The 14,588-nt window shown below is 39.6% G+C and overlaps 1 protein-coding gene across 4 annotated transcripts in view; it reads right to left on the reverse strand.

Moving 5' to 3' along the window:
• The window catches only part of ANO5 (anoctamin 5), a 62,536-nt gene that overhangs the window by 22,353 nt on the left and 25,595 nt on the right, over window positions 1-14,588 (reverse strand). For all 4 annotated transcript variants that reach the window (XM_071417109.1, XM_071417107.1, XM_071417108.1 and 1 more), the window contains 5 exons: window positions 11,191-11,304; window positions 5,007-5,075; window positions 3,790-4,074; window positions 3,321-3,434; window positions 771-886 (listed from right to left, as the gene is read on the reverse strand). In XM_071417109.1, coding sequence (XP_071273210.1) covers window positions 771-886; window positions 3,321-3,434; window positions 3,790-4,074; window positions 5,007-5,075; window positions 11,191-11,304 — 698 coding nt within the window. The remainder of the gene's footprint in view (window positions 1-770; window positions 887-3,320; window positions 3,435-3,789; window positions 4,075-5,006; window positions 5,076-11,190; window positions 11,305-14,588) is intronic.

Raw genomic sequence — 14,588 nt, forward strand, 5'->3', positions numbered from 1 at the left:
AAACCTTTAACTTTTTTTTTGCAGAGATTGATTAAAAAATCTGAGGTATTCTATGTATGTGTAAAACAGCTGAATTATCTGTAATATACCTAACACCAGGAGGACTGGCTAGATGGAAAGAGGCTTGATTTGAGATCAAGCATTTTGCCCCTTCTCAGTAGAAAGCTCTGTCATGTCCTCCCAGGACACAGTGCCCAATTAACATCCATTGGATCTTAAAAGAGGCAAAGACTTCCTGATGCCTTAAGTTTTAGCTTCTATATTTTTCAGATTCCGTGCTGCTTTAGTGTGTGGCTCTGAGCTTCATATTAAGCAATGGTAAGTGCTCTTCACAGAGTAGGTAGATAATCAAACCTTTTCTAGCTTGGGACAAAGGACAAATGATACAAGTTTCAGGCCCAAGAGCATAAACAACATGGAATGAAGAGTGAAAACAAGAAGGATGGGATTTTTTAACCTAAAGCTATAACTGGACAATTAACTCCAATATGCAAATGGACCAGAACTTTTAAAAGTGTGAGACCTGGTGAGCGGTCATGCACTTTGTGACCATTTTGGTTCCTCTTGGGTGTAACCCTGACTGGGCTCTTGTGCTGCCCAAGGTGGATCCATGAAGGCTTTTTAATAAACAGCTACTTTAAGTCTGTGTAGCCTCTGTCCTAGGTCAGCCTTCTCAAGGCATCACTGCTAGCAGGATCAAGCTCGAGATGAATACACACTGAATGGCAGTGAAAAGCAAGGGCACACCACCAGCCCAGGCAGCATCTCACCTGATAAGGACCAAAGGCTGCTCCTTGTAGAAGCGCAGGAAGCGGGCCCACTCCATGTAGAGCGTGTACCTCTCGCTGTCACAGTTGGGGTCGCTGGCCTTCTTCCAGTACTGGCACTGCGAGCAAAGCAGGGCAAGAGCAAAACACCTCATTGTCACTTTTGTGCCAAAAATAACACAGGAACAGGCAGGAGGCAGGATTGTACAAGCAGCAAAGAAGCTTTATTCAAGAGAACCTCGTGGTTTTTTATAGAGTGGCACGATAGATTCTATTTGATTGGCTAATGTGAAAAATGTGTATTTTATGACTGGCTTTTTGCATATATTAAAATGAATATTATATGTGTTATGTTAGAAAGTTATGCTGTATTAATTCTCTTAAGTAGTGTGTTAAATATAGTTTTAGATGATAACATAAGGTTAAAATAGAAACTATGCTATGTAAGATATTTTTAGCAGCCACAGGACACCTGAATCTTTCAGAGGAAAAGAATTTATTGCTCCATTATCAGAAGAAATGAACTTCTACCCGCCTCGCTTGGGAAGGACGATGCCGGTCAGGATTCAGAGGAAGAAGCTGACACTGCCCAGACAGAATCCTGTGTATGGATGGAATTTATGCATCATGGATGGGGTGTATGAATATGCAACAGGTTATTGTTTTGAAGGATTAATCCTCTGTTAATGTGTGTCCTTTTTCAGGATTATTTTTTCCAGAAAGAGGTTCCTGGACCGTCTGTAACTCTTTGTTCTTATTGTCTCGTATTGTCCCAATTCAAATTGTCCAAAATTTTTATTACTCTAATTATATTGCTATTTTTATAACCATTTTGTTACTATTAAACATTTAAAATTTCAAAACCAAGTGATTGGCGTTTTTCACAGCTAACTAACAAAAGCACCTTCCTCATACACCATCATTGAGAAGAACAGAAAGACAAAGCAGAAAAACACCACCTGCACTTAACAAGTTATCACATCCTTACAAGTCCCTGAAAATTCTCCCAAGCCCTCTTGCCATTTCCCTCTCCCATTCCATGGCATCCACACCTCATGGACAGGCCCAAACACTACATTGAATGAGACAAACAGCAATGATGATGCACCCCTCTTCAGACTGTGCTGTTCGTCATTATCAGGTATCTTAACTGTCAAATACCATGAAAATTTTGGAACTTCATCACTTTCCTAGAAATTAAACAGTGTAAAATAGCCACAGATTTTGACAGCTTTTTCAATTTTATTTTGTGCCACAGAGCTCCACTTCTGTGGCACAAATGGCTTCTCCACTTTGTCAATTATTCACTTCGTGATCTTGGTTTTCCTTTTTTCTGAATGTCTCTCAATCACAAAGAAAAGCATGAAAATTGGTTTCTAAATAGGAGGCAGCCAATAGAACTTTAGGCAACATAAATTTTGCATTTTGAAAATATTCTGAAAGATTAAATAATTATTTTTAGAGAAAGATTTTTGAGTTTGTCTCACAAGTTTTAGAATTTTTTTCATAAGATTTCTTAGCACTTAAAGTTGGTTGTAGTTGTATAGAAGAGATTCTTGCTTTTTACTGTCAGCAGTTTTGGTAATCCCAATAGTATAAAGTGCCTCCCAGCCTAGACTAACATTTTAGATCCTAATCAGCCAAACTTTCCTCCTGAAAACCTAAGGAATGTCCATTCACTCAATTATTTTTTTCCTAAGGAAAATAAAATATTTTCAAATATTTTCAAATATAAATCTATATACAGTATTTTAAAATGTCTTATGGTGGAATTCAGAGTAAGTTCACTAAAGCATAGTGACATCTGAAATAACCTTTAAAAACACAGAGAATTTAAGCAAAAAATTAAACACAACATTTAGGGGGAAAAAATTAATGCAAAAAACCCCATGTAAAACACTGTAACCCATCTCTCTCTTGTTTTCTCCATAGAATTTCAGGACTAAATGTCACACGTGTCATATTAAAAACTGACCTTACAGCAAAACTAAACATAGTATTTATTATCCTTACCACATTTCCAGTATTCCAGTATTTGTACCCAAAGGTCACTGGGAGATGGACACCACCCCACACTAAACTGGCAGGGTTCAGGCAACTCCTCTGACTTCAGTCCCAAAATGGTATGATCCCAAGAGTTTTCCTCTAACTACAGGTAGTGTGCACCAGTGTGTAACTACAGTATGTCTGTGTGCACACCCTATGCACACACACTGCTGAATGTGGAAATTCTTTCCTTGTTATAATCTAAGGTACTACTGTGTGGTCTGTGCCATCAGCATTACAGGAATATGATGGAGTAAGTCTTTAAAGAAATGAGTGACTGACACATATTCTAAAAACTCATCTGTAGGAAGAAACATTTCAGCACATAAAAGCCAAATAGTAGGGCTGACAGCTATGTCTTGTGTGTTATAAAACAGCATCAATTACTGGGACAAATTGAAAGGTTTGAGTATATTTTCATATCTCCTAGAACAGCAAATGTCACCGTAGGTAAAAGAGTGCAAACACTGGGAAATGCTCAAGGGAGCAGAAAGCTGAAATACTTACATCATGAAGAGGATATGCAGCTGTGTAGGTGCCATTGTTCAGCAGTCTCTTAATCCCAAATTTTTTCTTCCCTTCTTCTGTTCCGTACGGGCAACGTGTAAGAATATAATTAACCTGAGATTCAAGAATGACAGTTTCAGACCTTTCCTATTCTAAGGCCATTAAATAGAAACCTATAATAGATATGCACTGTGTATAATCTGCAGGAACAACATCCAAAAGCAAAAGGTATTTCTTCAGGAGGCCTTATCTCCTATAAGAATACTGGGGGCACAGTTGCCTTGTAGACATCCAGAAGATCAGTTCCAAGAATTATTCTGTATTTCTAAGCAAGCTGCACAGGTACCCAGGCCTCTCTGCATTTACCTCAGTTACCAAGGTTTCTATACCCACTCCTTCCTTACATGAATATTCTGATGGGGCTGTGTAAATCTACTGTACCCAGAAGCAGCCAAATTCCCATACTTACTATTCTGTTTCTCATGGATGGGGAGAAGAAAGTGCTCTCATCATTAATGAGGTACAGCTCCTGCTTGTCCTTGCTGAATGGTGCTGTGAAATAATCTGGTTCAGGGTGCATCACCTTCTCAGGCAGCCTCAGTGGGAAAAGCACACAGTCCAGGGGGTTCTCCACCATGGGGGGAATGTCATTTTCCCTGATGGGAACTTTAATGTTCAGCACTTCTGCATATGTGATCAGAACCTCCCATGGCGCATGGATCTTCACGAAAAAAATCTTGCCATCTTCAGATTCCTGTTCCAGGAAAGTTAAATCAGACATTAGACAAAACTGTGTTTTATTTAAAGATTTATGGGAATATTTTTCATATAAAATGTATTGCCTTTTACATATTTTTAAAGGATTTAAAAATGAAGTAGGAGGGAATAGGAATAGGAATTTACTGAACAGCTTATCTGAGTGGTTGGCTGTTCATAAAAATAACCTTTCCACTACTACAAGCTCACAAGGCTTTTCAAACTGTATTATTCTCATACACTGAAGCCTGAAAATTCTCATTACACTGGAAACACAAAGAATAATCTTGTCATAGGCCTCATGTAACATGTATGTTCTTCTAGTGTTGCTCTGCATTCACAGTAGAAGTTGGCAATCAGAAGGGTTTTTAATATTGCTCAATGAATTCCCTACCTATGGATGTTACAGAGCCTGAACTTCACCAAGAGTTATTTTACTCACCTCAGCCTCTGGCATGCTGACTCCATCAGTCAAAATTGCACATCCTCCAGTTATTACAGCAAACAGTACCACTAACCAAACATCCTCAAGGTCACAGGGTCCTTCCTCACAATTACAACATCCAGTGGGCATAACTAATTCATTCACTACCTGCCAAACTTGTTACTCATTGTTAGGTAGAATTAAAATCAGCTGTAAGCACATTTCCCATTTATGTGGATATGAACCAAAGCACAGCTATTTTGCCTTCTTGTTATGAAAGCAAAAACAAAAGCTTCCTCTTGAATCAAAATTATTCTGCTTCCACAATTCTTACCAATGTATCTGGAAAAAGCACTCAAATAAACATATTAACCTTGTTTCCCCTAAATTAGTCACACTCCACTGAAATAGACGAATATAATTTATAATTTTTCTCAGAGAAAGAAAGTGGTTTATTGATTTGCAAGTCCTACTCTTTCTGGTCCTAATTTTTCTTTTTTTTTTACCTTCTTGTCTTCTGTTTCTAGCTCCAAACCAGCCTTTTGCAGGTTGCTCTCAAATTCTTTTCTCCTTTCCTGAAGAGAAACAAAGACACTTTAGTAACTGATGAAGTTAGCAACTAATTGATCACTCACCGATGACTCACCGGGTTTCACTTCTCTCAGCTGCCCTGATGACAACCCCTTAAGGCTATGTGACCCTCTCAAAGCAAGCAGACAAAAACCAGTGACACACACCAGGGCACTTTCTGGTGAGTGCCAGCTTTGTGATGGGAACCCAGCAGGAAGGGCACTGACCAGCCCCAGGGCACCACTGGCTGGGAAAAGCTTTGGTCTGGACTACCGGGCTCATCAGACAAGCAACTGATGGCTTGTGTCTTGAGCACTTCTGACTTCAGGAGTGTGAAAAATGCGTGTATTTTATGATTGGCTTTTCACAAATATTGAAATGAATATGATATGTGTTGTGTTAGAAAGTAATGCTGTATTAATTCTCTTAAGTACTGTGTTAAATATAGTTTTAGATTATAAAAAATGTTCAAATAGAAACTGTGCTATGTAGGATACATTTTTTAAAGAAAGGACTCGCACTGAGACAGCAGCCACAGGACACCTGAATCTTTCAGAGAAAGAGAATTTATTGCCCCATTATCAGAAGAAATGAACTTCTTCCCGCCTCAAAGGTGCTGTCAGGATTGAGAGGAAGAAGCTGACACTGCCCAGCCAGAATCCTGTGTTTGAATGGAATTTATGCATCATGGATGAGGTGTATGAATATGCAACATGTTATTGTTTTTAAGGGTTAATCCTCTGTTAACGTGGGTCCTTTTTCGGGCTCGTGCTGCCCAGAAAAGGCACCCGGACTGTCCATAACTCTTTGTCTCTATTGTCTCATATTGTCCTAATCCAAATTGTCCAAATTATTATTACTCTAATTGTATTACTATTTTTATAACTATTTTATTACTATTAAACTTTTGAAATTTTAAAAACAAGTGATTGGCACTTTTCACAAGGAGGCTGCTGTGTGGGGTGTGGTCAAGTTTAGCTCTATTTCCAAGAGAAAGATGAAAAGAAAAGTTCCGGAAGCACATGGAAGACTGAGTGCTTCCAGCTTCATTTATTTCTTTTGTATATTTAGTTATACAATTATGCCTGATACAGACATTCAAGTACTGATTACAGACTATTCAAACAGCATTTCACAGACATCACTGATATGACCAACAAATCACTGCAAGTGCTTAGTTTGCACTAAGTCAGCATGGACTTCATGCAGAGATAAGAAACCTGCCCATGGCAGTGTGTGGTGGCTGCATGACCTGTGTGAGCTTCATATTCTTCTTGAACTCTTTTTTTCTGCAAAGTAATTCCTAAGTCGTGTCTTTAGGTAAGAACATTTTCTTCCTCTCCATCTCTGTATAATTTTTGCTCCTATTGAGAGACTGTATTAATTTCCTCTTAATTATATAAAATTTGCTGAAGAACTGCCAGAATAACAATAAATTAAGCCAAATATTAAGCCCTACCCTCTTTAAAATGCACAAGCTAGATCATAAATTTATTTCTAGCTAAACCTTGCTATGCTGTCTAATGTTTCTTCTATTGAAAAGTCTTAAATTACAGTTTTCAAACATACTTAAAAAACCCCAGAACACGATAATTTTCAGCCAGTTTTCTCTTCCTGCATGTCAGTGAGGAGTAGACCGCCATTTTTGCATTTCATTTTGCATAACTTAGACAAATGAAGGCAGACTGAAGAATAGCTTTCATAGCCCTCAGATGTTTTCCTGTGTTAGTGGCCTCTCATTTTTGTGTGTCACATCTGATTTTGCCAAGTATTACTAGATATTAAATTAGACACTGGGCTATATAAACTTGTGAATATGAAAACTCCTGAGTTCTAGCACATGCTGGGGGCAAAAGCAATTCCATGCACTATTTTTCCTACACACCTGCCTAAATGCACCTGTATAAATATGTCAGAGAACTCTGGTTTGCTGACATGATAATCAGATAGAGAGCAACACAACTAAAAGGTGATTTCAGAAGGTATGTTAAGATGCTGTAGAAAAGCTGACATTCAAGCCTAGTATCCAAAGCTATATGCTACTGTGGATCACCTTTTCTCCTAACAAAGCACACTGGTGTGTATTCTTTCTCCAGCAAACACTGGAAGAGATCCAAGCAAGTCAGCTCAGAAGCTCCTCTGCCAGCAGACACAGCCAGCTTCTCTCCAGCTGTGCAGCTCAGGAGCAGGCAGAGCCAAAGGGTCTGGCCCCATCCTACTTATCTTTCCTTGCAATACACTTAGTGTGACAAACTGCAGTGCTCTAATTGAAATTATGCTCTTTTTACCACCTTGCTCTTCTCCCACAAGCCCCCTCCTGAAACCCATGCAATGTACAGTACTTTCCAGTTAATGGGAGAAACATTTTTAAAGGAAATCAATCTGCTGGGGGGGAAAAAAAATCCTCCCCCTTTTCTTGTCAAATACTGGATTTCTTCATGTCACTATCAAAGGCTTAAAATGGACAAAATGTATCCTTGGAACAGAGCTGGCTGTTTTTAATCTGTACTTAGAATTTTAAGCTTACTGCCCCAAACCTGATAAACCATCCCTGGTGCAGGTATTTCTGACTCTGTAGATTGGCTGTAGAGGCCAATCTGCAGTCCAAGAGGCATGAGGGAAGCTCTGTAAGTCATCACATCCACCATATTATGTGGATAGCTCACATAATGTGGGATAAGCACAGACTAACTTTATCATCCAACATGTGCTGGGTTGTAATGAACCATCCTGCTAAGATTGACAAAGCAAGATCCAAAGTCCAGCAGCACTATTATGCCCAAAGCAAATGTAATACTGCATAATCAGGCAGCTAGGGAAGAGAGATAACTTCTATAAACCCAATTGTGATAACAATGCTGGTACAACAACAGGTAACAATGCAGGCTCAGCTCCTGGTGGGTCCCTTCTGACTCAGCATATTCTGTGATTCTTTAAATCTGTGAATTGCTGGCCCTGCACAAGACACTCCAGGAGACACACTGTGTGCCTAAAAGTGTTGTGCAAATGCTTCTTGAACTCTGCCAGGTTTGGTGCTGTGATCACCAAACTGCCCTGGGGAGCCTCTTCCAGTGCCCAACCACCCTCTGGGTAAAAACCCTTCAGTTCCTAATACCCAACCTAAACCTCCCCTGACTCAGCTTCATGCCATTGCTTTGAGTGCTGTCACTCACTGGTCCCAGAGAGAAGAGATTGGTACTTCTTCCTCCTCTTCCCCTCACAAGAAAATTGTACACTGTGATGAGGCTTCCCCTCAGTCTCCTCTTCTCTGTGCTGAAAAAAACAAGTGCCCTCAGCTGCCTCTCATAAAGCTTCCCCTCAAGGCCCCTCACCAGCCCCATGGCCCTCTTTTGGACAGTCTCTCAACCTCTGTCTTTTTTTATATTGTGGTACCCAAAATCAGACACAGAACTCAAGGTGAGACTGCCCCAGCTCAGAGCAGAGCAGACAATCCCTTGTTGCCTGGCTGGTGATGCTGTGCCTGATGTCCTCAGGACAGGCCTGGCCCTCCTGGCTGTGCTGATGTGCCCAGGACAGGGCTGGCTCTCCTGGCTGTGCCCCAGGACAGGCCTGGCCCTCCTGGCTGTGCTGATGTCCCCAGGACCGGCCTGGCCCTCCTGGCTGTGCTGATGTCCCCAGGACAGGGCTGGCCCTCCTGGCTGTGCTGATGTCCCCAGGACAGGGCTGGCCCTCCTGGCTGTGCTGATGTCCCCAGGACAGGGCTGGCCCTCCTGGCTGTGCTGATGTCCCCAGGACAGGGCTGGCCCTCCTGCTGCAGGGCACTGCTGACTCATTGAACTTTGTTGTGGGTCCCTTCCAAAGCAGAATATGTGGTGATTCCTTCTGCAGCTACCAGCCAAATTCCTGCCAGGCTGTGTGGTGTGCTCTGAGTTCAGAGTGAGCCCAGCTTTCAGCCACTCCTGCAGACCTGGGGTGCAGGGCTAACAGCAGCAACAAGCATCTGATACTTGCTGCCCCTGGCTCCCTAACTCTGGCCTGGCCTGACCTCTAAGAAAGCAGAGGTTTTTGTCTGAGATGATAAAAACTGGGAAGGGAACTCACTGAAATTTCCTTCTGTATCTCTGTACCCCACTGGGGACAGAGGGACTTTGCTTCCAGTCAACACAGGAGTGGAATTACTTTGCACAGAGATCTATGAGTCCTAAGGCTCTGTAGTTCTTGTGAAGAAATATGCTTATGGACAATAAAGACTATGTTGTGGTCATACATCAATACTTTGATACTTTAGATATTTTTATAAATTCTATTTATTTTTTCATGTTCACATACATTTCATATGTTGGTGAAATATTTCCATGTGTGCTGGAGGCTTTAAGGAACAATACTGTCTCAAAAAATCATAATCCTAATTTTTGTTCAGAGGCCTTTGTGGTTTGGATTTGTTCATGTAGCTTATAGAAGGCAAGTTCAAAACAGCTGAAGGCAAGTTCAAATCAGCATTCCAGTTGAACCTGGAATGTATCTGGGAATATCAAAAAAGTTAAAAGTTGTTCTGCATGAAACTAAGGGAGAAAATGAACAGACTGTCTCTTACATCTGTATCAGGGAAATGTTGAAACACACAAAGACGTTATTTATCCCATTCTTAGAAATGCAGAATAAAGCTGTTTCCTTGAGACTAGGAAACAAAACCCTTTGTCACAGCTGTTATTCTCCTTGTATAAACACTTCTATTCTCAGCTGTTCCATTTTACTGCATCATTGTACTACCATAAAAGAAACATTTCTTTCTATAATAACTGTACAATAGCAAGTACAGTGTATGTCAGACAAATTCCAGAGGCTGCACTTCATCAAGATTTAAATCTTGTTACCACAAAGACAACAGCACAGTATTTGTATGCTAAGAAGTCTGCACTAATTTATGGACATACTAACTGCATAAAGATCTATGGTGAACATAATTGTAGGGCATATGCAGATGCCCCACAAACTGTGTAAAAAAAATTGGTATCTCCATGACAGTTTGTCCAGTGACCACAGAGTTTATCCACAGGGCCACTGACCTTCCTCCATGAGGCCATAAACTCTTTTGCAAGGAACAGATATACACAGAATTAAATATCACAAGACTTAATGTGGATGTTTATGCCTTCTGAAAGACAGAGATATGCTCCCAGGAAGTGCATTTTTATGTCAATGAGGAAGGACAATATTAGCTACTAACTCTTGGGCTTTTTCCCATGTGAATCCTTCAGTCAATAATGACACCCATGGATATGGGCTCTGGTCTGGCAAAGATTCCTACTACCCTTCATGAGCCATAAATCAACGAGGAGGAAACTGGTGCACACAACATGAATGAGTGACTAGACTGACCATCTGACTCATTTTCCTTCCCACCTGAACATAACCTAAACAGTATTCTTTTCTTCCCTCATTTTAAATAATTAAAGTATGACTAATGGAAAAGTTTAAGAGTTGCTTTGACAAATTTTGCATGGGTATCTTTCTTCTCTCTACGTCGAGGGGCCTTTTCTTCCTTATTTTTGAAATGCATTTTGCTTCAGGAGAGAAGAAAGCATCTAGCCAGGAGTACAGCGTAACAAAGAGTCAGGGTGAGTTTGAAAAAGTATGCTTGCATATAAACCTATGGTATCATCAGAGGTCATCATCACAGGTCATCATCTATCAAATAATCTGGTCTCCCAAGAAAATCTTTGAATGTGGCTAGCTGAGCAAAGCTAACTGAGATGCTTAATCTGGGAAAAGTATCCCACAGAGACATGACAAATTTTTGGACTTTTTAATGTAATAAGAGTAGGATAGAGGGGTTCTACACTAGATTGTATTTGGATGCAAGGACAGGCATATAATTTGGATTACTTTGTTCCATTGTATAATACATTGCCCTGCCTAAGTAATGAAGAGTGATCAATTCAATAATCATAGACACAAGAATCTAATAAAATTGGATCCTGACAAACAACAGTAAATTACACAGAAACATTCATACATGGGATTGCTTTTCATATAGCTATATGTGATTTTTTTAGGTAAGTTCAATTCCAGATGAATCTAGTGATCCAAAAGGGTAAGTAACTAATATTCATCTAATTATAAATAAGAATTAAGAGGACTTCAAAAAGACAAACTTACCAACTTCTTTTCCCATTCCTTATTAAGATCATCCACATAGGAGAGAACAAAATCAATTCTCCTGACACCATCCCTGAAGAAAATAGAATCTTTGCTTTGATGTCTTTTATCAATCTGCAGAAGATACAGGCATAAGAATTAAAAAAACAAGCACTGCTGTTTCTCTAAAATATCACAGAAGGCAAAGAAGTTCCCCCATATTGCCGCAGTTCTTCAGTTTCTTTACAGCTGAAGACACATCTGGGCAAGTTTTAACAAGGGCTACATCTAGATTAATTTCAAAATTAACCGCATATGTCTGCAAGCATTACATGTAAATAACTGACACAGGAAAAATAAATATATATATGTTAGTGTAGCAATACTTGTGAATACTTGAAGCAGGTAGCAAAATGTAAATTCATGCATTTTTCTCTATATAACAACATTCACTAAATCAACCACCACAGAGACATATGTCCCAGCAATGACCACACATAAAAATAGCTTACAAAAATACAGGGGTAATGTTTCAACATTGAGTATTTACTTTCATGGGAAAAAAATACACCTAACAAAAGATATCAACGTAACAAGTAATTAGTATTCCAATTGATCTATTAAAGGTCATATTTTAATTTACCAACATGCCAGAATGTCTTAGTAACAACATCCACCTTTTTCACTATTAGGCCACAGTGATTAATGTTTGGCAAAGAAAAGACTGTAACCCCACTCTCCTAGGGAAGTTAACTCATTAGGTAATATTGTTTGTTATCATATCAATATTCAGCTCTATCAAAGCACATACAAGACATACAGCAAAGTGAATATTCCAGTTTAAATGTAACTTCGTGCATTGCTGTTACTTTTTCAACCACACCTCTCAGTGAAAGTGTATTTGTATAGGGCTGAACTGGGGTTTTATTTTATTAGAGTAGGAACAAAGCAGAGTATTATGTCTGTGTCCTTTCCCTCTCACGGCATGCAAGGATGCATGTGCTCCCTGAGAAGCACAGAATGTTTTTCTGTGACCCTTGCTCCCAGTTAACGGAAGGCAGCACTCAGTGAAGCAGGTTATTACTGCAGCATACGAGCCACTCCAACAGCACTGATCACTGCTTTACCCTGAGACGCCGCTTCAGGAACAGATTATACTTCCTTCCACTCTGCTGGAACAACCAACAAGCAGTTAGCAGGCCCACTGTTCCTCTCCAAGAACCAACCGCTTCAAGCATATACCCCAACTACAGTGAGTAAGAAATCCATGTCCTTTAAAGCAAGGAAAAGCCTCCAAACATCAGAAAAACCCAAGTGCCCAAAAACAATGTGATGATCCTGTATTTTTAATTAAAGGCAAAGCTGGGCTGCAATCTGTTTGGACATAAAAATGTTTTTAGACAAAGATTTCTATAATACTACTTGCTATCATTTGCATACTACAGTCTCAGGACTGCTGCTGCTCACAGTGACCCTGAGATGGGTAAAGTCTCTTTTCCCAGCCCGGCAGTGGAAGAAGGAGTCAGGGCTCTTCATTTCTCATTCTCAAGGTTGTTTATTGTTTCTTACCTATAAAATTCTTTCTCCTGGCCTGCCGAGGTCCGCTCAGCAGGACAGTTCCAGGCACTCTGCCTGCCCCAGGGCAGTGCTATGTCTTTATACTAAAAACTACATGTACAATATTTACAATTACTTCCCAATACCTATCCTCTATGTTAGACAGTGAGCTTCTACTCTAAACCAATCCAAAAGTGCCAATATCACAGCAGAAGATGGAGGCCAAGAAGAAGAAGAAGAAGAAGAAGGAGAAAGGTTGGACACCCCCAGATTCCTCCATCTTGTCCCCTGAACCCCCATTCTAAAAACCCCAAAAAATCTATTTTTCACCCTGTGATAAATTCACTATCATTCTACTTAAACTTTTGTGGCTTGTAATTCTTCATATAAGGTTGGTAATTGTTTTTTCCAAGGGCTAAATCAAAGGCACAGGGGTCTTGGGCTCTATGCCCCCTGGGCAGGGGCTCGAGTCCTCCAGGGCAGCCAGAGGAATTTCCTGGCTTCCAACACTTCAGCAGATTTAAAAAAGAGCAGTAAGAGAGTGGTTTTGAGTGTAGAGCAAAGATACCAAACCACTGCCTCATGCATAGGGTGTGCATGTTTCTGTAATGCTCATGTTTGGTCAGACTCACTGGGACATAAAATGACAAATGGCAACCATGTAATTCCAGAGCTGACAAAATTACAAGCAATAATATCCACATAATTCATGTGTTTATCTTTAAATAGGCTGAAATGAAATAAAAATAATTGAAAATCCTATTGTTCCATAGTGTTGCACAACTTTATGCATCTTCATTAGACACACTGGTAACTGCTGAAATTAGACACTTGAAGCATGCATTATCAGGAACTCCTGGGCTCCTATCCTAGCCCTTGGGGAGCTACAAAACACTGTTTCAAATCAATGCAGCACAAAAAAAAGCTAAAAGAAATTACTTCCTGAAAGTGCTACCATCCGCTCTTTGCCTTTCTTCTTCAGCAATTCTGTTAAGGTCTTTTGTTGTTTATCTTCTTGAGAAATATTTACAGCAGATCAATTAGAATACTTTGTATGGCTGAAATCAGGACAGATACCTCAGAAATGCTTTTGCTTCAAAATGCAGTACCTCATCTTTCATGATTAAATGGTTCACAAAAACCATGCAATCCAAGAGCAGAAAAGAAAAAGCATTTTTCTATTCTATTTTGTACTTACAGGTTTAGGTCTTTCTTTGCAAATATAATTGTGACTAAATGCAAACTGCAAGTTCAGATACTAAGTGAATCAAGTTAAAACAGTGCACAGAACCATGCTAACATCTCTATAGAATCAACAGTACTGTAATTATTCAGCATTACAGTAAGTAAACCCAAAGTGTATTCTAACAACTTAAAATGTTAGCAATTGCCCCAACCACTGATTAAAAAAAGACAGTGACTTCACAAGCACAGAAATTGTTCTAGTGCACTAAATTTATATACACAAAGAAGAAATAAAACAATAAGAAATACTTACTTCAAAAAAAAAGCTCCTACTGAAGGAGCAGCCCAAATTGTTTGGGTTGCATAGTTATAATTAATTATTCAATACAATTGAAGAAGTATTTTATCTTCACTGTCATCAAAATTTGGTCGTTTTCTAAGATGTGTCAGAATCCTCAGTAATTAAAGGTCTGACTATCAATTTAAGAAGATGCAGTAGTCATTGTCAGATCTGCTATTAGAAGGGGAATACTTATCACTTCTTTCTTCTTCTGGAGATCATCCTTTGAGACATAGGATTATTCACTGTGGATAGTGACAGGCCTGCTTATTAAACCCATAAATTATTCCTTTCCATTTTGCTCCATTTGGATTTCACAAGGAGAACAAGATCAGTC

Source organism: Agelaius tricolor, unplaced genomic scaffold (assembly GCF_023055355.1).
Source record: "Agelaius tricolor isolate 1412-34295 unplaced genomic scaffold, bAgeTri1.0.p SCAF_67, whole genome shotgun sequence".
Lineage (NCBI taxonomy): Eukaryota > Metazoa > Chordata > Aves > Passeriformes > Icteridae > Agelaius > Agelaius tricolor.